The following is a 6794-nucleotide window of genomic DNA, read 5'->3' on the forward strand; positions in this document are numbered from 1 at the left end:
GCAAAAAAGACCTAACAAGCAAGAAGAATCAGAGAGTCCTGTTGAAAGACCCTTGAAAGAGAACCCACCTAATAAAATGACCCAAGAGAAACTTGGTATAAATAGAGCATCTCAAAAATCACTTTATGACACACTTTAACATTAGTGGATTGTTGTTATAATGTAGTGGTCTCATACATACAGCACATCTCTGGGGGTGTCCTTATAGGAAGTCAGAGCTTGTTGTAGTATTAGGCAGGTAATAGTCAAATGTTATTTCTAACTTTTCTCAGGAAATGGAACGTAGACTTAATTTAGCCATTGGGTAAGGATGAGAAGATCTTTGTCCTTCCATAAGTAGGTTTTAGATGTTGAGTTGTGTTTTTATCAGTCATGTTCAGTATCAGTTCTAGAAAATGTTTTAATCTAGTGGGAGTTGTCCTGTTCTTTCACTCACACATACACATACATCTTTTTTGTTTGTTTGTTCCTTAGAAGAGTCAAGTTCCATTGGCCAGGATCAGACACTTATGGAGCGTGGTGTAGAGGGTGGTGCAGCAGAAATTAATTGCAATGGAGTAATTGAAGTCAGTAATTATACTGAGAACAGTAATAAAGAAACAATGAGGCTTGCAGAGGATCTCCATAATGCTAATGACTGTGATGTCCAAAATTTGAAGCAGGAACCTAGTTTCCTAAGCTCCCAAAATGGAGACAGCACATCTCAAGAAACAGACTCTTGCACACCTGCACCGCCAGAGGTGTCAGATACCATGGTGTGCCAGTCCTCAGCAACTGGAGACCAGTCATTCCGTGAGCAGCACATCAGCCAACTTCAGGAAAGCATCCGGGCAGAGATCCCTTGTGAAGAGGAGCACGAGGAAGGACAGAATGGGCCCCTGGACAACAAAGGTACTCGCGAGCCGTACTGCTCCAGCACTCACTCCCTGCGCAGCACATTTGTGCGTTTCTAGATGAACATACTGCTGTGCCAGCAGGGGACCACGCACCCTTCATGTGCAGACCCGTAGCTGACTTTCAGTGGTCTTCATCAGGGATGGGTACATAGCATTTCTCTGGGTCCTGTGAGCACAGGTATGTTTAATGCTAGAAACTGAGGGTGCTGCTGTATTCTCAGAAGTTTATTTTACATTGCCAACTGGGGGCCTACCTAGAACTCTCATCTTGGAGAACTTCATTACCCTTTGGGTATTTCTGTATTTATTGAACAGTTTTATTGATGGTACCTGTTGTCTGTAGGAAAATCCACTGCTGGAAATTTTCTTGTTAATCCCCTTGAGCCAAAAAATGCAGAAAAACTCAAAGTGAAGATTGCTGATCTTGGAAATGCCTGTTGGGTGGTAAGTTAAACTTGTCTCAGCCTGTTTTGAAGTCACTGTGCATGAGTGAAGATTTGGAGTTAGCTAAAGGGAAAACATCTGCAATTCTGTCTATATAGGGTTACTTAACATTTTAGTGAATTTTTTTCCTTCTTTTAAGCTTTTTGTATGGCAGAGTTGATGTATATTTTTGAAAGTAGGAAAAATTGTGTAGCCCAGAACTACCACTTACACATCACCCTGATTCAGCAATGTCATTTCAGGTCAATCTTATTTTATCTCTCTTTTATTTCACTTTCTTTTTTGTTTTTCTACCTGCGCAGCCCACCCTGAGGGGAGGGCCTGCCTGAGCTTTCCTAAGCAGGTGGTTTAGACCTCTGAGCTATCCAACTGGCCACCTCTTTCACTTTTATACTTCCATTTTATGTTCATATCCTCCCTTACCTCATTCCCAAAATTGACATCAAGCCTCAAAATTGTAACCACCTTTTAATTCACTCAGTATGTTTTAGACACTTGGTTATCAGGAATTTATATAAGATTCAGTTGATTATATATAATCTCTACACATTTTACAAATTTATTTCTTTAAGATATTGTTCACTGTATTGTATTTAATGAGTATATGTTACCTTTATCATTACTCAGGTATTGGAAGACTGAGTCCCACCAATCTCAGTCACAAATTTATTTATTTATTTATTTATTTATTTATTTATTTATTTATTTATTTATTGGTACCAGGAATCAAACTTGGTACCCTGAGCTTGCTAGATAAACGCTTATGCTGCTGAGCTACATCCCATTCTGTACACATTTTTTATTTATTTATTTATTCATTTATTTGTATTTTAGGGACAGGTCTACAGGGTGTTGGGGTGTTGAGGGTCTCACTACTAGTGATCCTCCCGTTTACAGCTTCCCAAGAGCTGGGATTACAGATCCGTACCACCACTCCCAGTCTCAATAGCCATCTCACTGTGCCCCGGGGGCGGGGCCCGCACAACAGTCCTGGGAATTGAGCCATCTGGCCGGCCCTGTACACATTTTTAATAGCTCTTTGTGATAAGACTCTTTGCTGTAGAATCTTTATGAAGTTGTCTTTAGATGCATCCTAGATACAGAATTATTGATCGAATTTTTTTTTTTTTTTTTTTTTTTTAGCTTTTTGATGTATAGTAACTTTTTTCTTTTTCATTTTCTTGAGATATGTCTTGATGAATTCCCAAGGCTGGCCTCAAACCCAAGATCTTCCCACCCCAGCCTGCCTGCTGAGTAGGTGGGATTACAGAAATGCATCACAGTGCTTGACTTGCTTATTTTTAACTATGTATAATTACATGTAATTACAAATAATTACACGTTACATGTTTTAGTGTTTAATGTCATATTTTCCCAAAAGAGTATATGAATTTTCTACCTTTAACAATTCTGAAAAGTATTTTTACTCTCCAGTCTTAAGGTTAAATAGTTGCAGTCTTCATTTTAATTGGCAAATTATGTTATTAATAGTTTCGCTTATGTACCTAGTTAGGAAAGTTTTGGGAGTTGTTTTTTTAAAGAAAGGTTTGCATATGAATGATTCTGCTCTGAGAACTCTGTAAAGTTGGAAATGGTCCAGACCTTAGTACAGACACATTTATTATGGAACCCTTTTCGCATGCTCTCTCGCTCTCTCACTCTCTCGCTCTCTCGCTCTCACTGTGTAGTTCGGGCTAGCCTTGAACTCTCTATGTAGGCCAGACTGGTCTCCATTTAGCTGTAATCCTCCTCTCCTACCTTCTGAGCGCTGGGATTACAGGCGTGCATCGCCCTGCCTGGCTCTTTACTGGGGAATGTTATGAGCAGCTCTTAGGAGACAGTGATGAGTGTCCATCCCCTCCACTAGCTTCCAGGCCTGGCCACAGAGGCTTCCCTGGATGGCTGTAGTTGTCTCTTCACTTTTCCCTTCTGCTGAAGCCCCCTGTGGACTGTCTATAGATGAGTAAGTCAGATGTTCTCTAGTCCTTGTAGTGACGCCCCCCTAAAAAGGAGTACCAGAGTGCTACCATGGCCCAAGCACCACCGAGCAGAGAGTACTTTCTGCTCCTCCTCTTGGCATCTTCTTCCCAAAATACTGTGCTCAGCTTTAATTTAAAAGTCACCTTACAATACTCTGGTTTCTCTTTAAATCGTATAAATCTTTCGCCTTTTTAAAAGTCACCTTACAGGGAAATCTCTCCTGAAACCCAGTACAATGGAACTTGTTGTAAACATATACCTTTATTATCTTTGTGTGTTTGCTTTCTCTTCCTCTCCACTCACAAAACACAATCTGATATTGTTTAATATCTCAGGAATGTGCATATCATATATGTGTTTTTTTTTCAAAGTTTTATTGATAAACAGCAATGAGACAGTTTCAAATCAAATCGGAAGTACAGTTTCAACAAATATTACACTGCATATATTCTTCTTAGTGGTTAATTGCTGTACAAGATGCAGACTTGTGATCCTATTTACAAGAATTTATTACTATTTTTTTTTTTTTTGCTCCTTGAATGCCTTCAGGGCAGGTTTCGCTGGCTGGAGTGTTGTGGGGATCGAACTACAGCAACCTGAGGTGCCAGCATTGTGGAAGCAGCCACTTAAAGAAGGGAGCTAAGGCCAGGGCCCCAAAAATGGAATAAGGGTTTTTTCTTTTTTTGGTTCCTCGAATGCCTTCAGGGCACTTTTGGCCAGCGGGAGAGTTGTGAGGTTCGAACTCCAGCAACCTGAGGCTGACAGCTTTGTGGAAGCAGCCACTTAAAGGCCTGAGCTAGGGCCAGGCCCCCCTTTATATGTGTTTTTTTTACTAAGTATCTGTGGTACTTAGAGCAGTGCCTCGTACATAGTAGATACTCAGGTAAATGAATTGGGGAGAAAAGCACAGAGTGTACTTAGTGCTCCGGCTAAGCCCATCACCCTGTAGTGTACTCTTCTTTATTCTGGTAAATCTTTCCTTTCCCGTTTACTATAGCAAGGGTAATCTCTCTTCAGCTATTACATGCATGTCCGTCTCCATCTCTCTGTTAAAATGACACTCATTCTTTTTTTTTTTTAATTTAAAAAGTTTGACATTTCTTCAGAAATTTTACATTTTTCACAGACGTTAACAACCAATTCTTTTTGACACTCATTCTTAACCCACTCATTCGTTCAGCAAACATACTGGCAATTCCTGACCTGGGTATGAGGATATCTCCACTAGTTAGATCCTGGTCTTATTTTACTTTCTAGTGGTCTTTTCAGCATTTGGCATTCAGTAATAGACTTGAACATAATTTTCAAAAAGTTTGATTTTTTTTTTAAAGATACTATACAATTTTTTTAAAGATACTATACTTCTTTTGCTATCAATTATACATGTAAGTAGTTCAGAGATAGTTGTACAGATTTTTTTTAAACTTTTATTTATTTTTGACTCCTGATTTTATTATTCAATTTTCTTTTTTCTATTTAAAGTAGTCTTAAGTGACTGGGAATCCTGTCCTCCCAAAACCAGAGTCAGTGGAGCTGGTTGTTGGTGAAGAGGGAATGGGCTTGGGGCTGGGAAGGGTAGGGAGACCCTGTTCTCCTGGCGATCCTGGGTGGAGAAGTCAGACTGCACTTCATAGACCCTGGGTGTAGTGGGAAGGGACGAGGCAGGAGCAGCAAGCTGGGGTTATGTACAGATTTTAATTTTTTTTGTTTGTTTTTATGGAACCAGGGATTGAACTCAGGCCCTTGTGCTTGCCAGGCAAGTGCTTTTTCTACTGAGCCATCTCTCCAGCCCCAAGATTTTAATTTTTAAAAAATGCCCCTCCTTTGCCAATTTTTCATTCCCCATGACTGCATTTGCCATTATATTAGTAATACTAGGTAGGATAAAAAAATATAGAGGAGTGGTCTGGTGAGATAGCACAGTAGAATAAGCACTTGCCTGGCAAGCTCAAGGTCCTGAGTTCAGTCCCTGGTACCACAAACAAAACAAAAAATATAGAGGATAGGACCTGCCTGCTAGCTCAGTGGACTAAAGCACCTGCTTAGGCAGAGCGCAGTGGCCAGTGTTGGATCCCTGACCCCGCCCCCTCTGGGGGGGGGGGGCTGAGATGCCAGTTGAGACTGGGTGTGGTGGCATGTGCCTGTAATCCCAGCACTTGGGAGACTGAAAACAGGAAAGTCACGATGAGTCTGATCTATGTAGTGAGACCCTGAACACCCTATAGACCCTGCCCTAAATACAAAAATATATATAGAGAGAGAATGTTTACCTTTTTAAAAACGATTTTAAGACCGTTAAAAAACACACTGCCTTTAATTGCCCTTAAAATACTTGCTTGGAAGACACTTTGACCATTGTCCTTGCCACTTTCCTGAGTATGTTTTCCTGAGTGTCTTTAGTTACATGTGAGAGCTGCCTCACTGTTCTGAATTGATTCAAAATGCTTACCTTCATGGTCATTTTGCTTTGGGGAGAAGCCCGAAGCCGCACAGTGCCAGGTGCAGTAAGGTGGGTGGGGAGCCCTGTGGTGGTTTTCCAGGCCTGCTGTTCTGTTGGATGGCCGTTGGCAGCAGATCCTCATAAAGACATGCTGAGTATTTCTTCCTGGAAAACTGCACTTAGCTGCTTACCGCTGCACCAATCACCTGTATTTCAAATGTCATACTTTTAACTAGCCAATATTTCATGTTCGTATTATTGTGATGTTCATGCTGTCCTCAGTTGAACTGAATATATATTTAATTTCTTTTCCTTTCTGCATAACACTGTTTGGTTTGATTAGTTTCTTTATAGTATTTTTCACTTATTTCAGTCCCATACTTTCACTCAGCGATATAAGTACATCTTTCTTCCCCCCCACACTGGAGATCAAACCTGAGAACTCAGACGTGCTAGAGCTATAAGCCAGAGTCTGTTCTGATTCTGGATATTTTATGAAACCTTTCCATGTTGTATGAGTCAGTAGGATCCTCATTTCACAGTTTTGTGCCCCAAGAAGTCTGTTTCCCACCCTGTGCTAAGATCTTTCAGTATTGAAACTGGTTCTTAAGATCTCTACTTCTGAAATCCCATTACTCAAAGGTCAGACCTTCCATACAGATCTTTTCTTAAGTTTCTCACTATTTTCCATCATTTGCTTCTTGCTGTATTTTCTGGACAAATTTCTCAACTTTGCCTTAGTTGACTTCATTGTTTAGCTTCACTGTTTCTCACTTCTCTTATTTTATTTTCTTTCTTTTTTTTTTTTTAATTTTATTTATTTATGTGTGTGAGTGTGTGTGTGGCCAGCTCAGCCCACCAGGGGGCGGGGCTGACTGGCATGTGGTGCTGGGGGATTGAACCGTGGTCCCTTTGTTTTTGCTAAGCTTGTTCTAAGTAGGTGCTTTAAACCACTGAGCCATCTCACCAGCCCCTCTTATTTTATTTTCACTTTCTAAGAATTTTCTTTTCCTAGAAACTTTTTTTTTTTTTTT

The 6794-nt window shown here is 40.4% G+C and overlaps 1 protein-coding gene across 1 annotated transcript in view; it reads left to right on the forward strand.

Moving 5' to 3' along the window:
• Srpk1 (SRSF protein kinase 1) overlaps positions 1 to 6794 on the forward strand; it is a 69645-nt gene that overhangs the window by 48704 nt on the left and 14147 nt on the right. The window contains 3 exon segments of the mRNA XM_023722218.1: positions 10 to 95; positions 475 to 891; positions 1240 to 1340. Of these exon segments, the coding sequence (XP_023577986.1) occupies positions 10 to 95; positions 475 to 891; positions 1240 to 1340 (604 nt within the window).

The sequence above is a fragment of the Octodon degus genome, unplaced genomic scaffold (genome assembly GCF_000260255.1).
Source record: "Octodon degus isolate 3935 unplaced genomic scaffold, OctDeg1.0 scaffold00005, whole genome shotgun sequence".
NCBI classification, from domain to species: Eukaryota; Metazoa; Chordata; class Mammalia; order Rodentia; family Octodontidae; genus Octodon; species Octodon degus.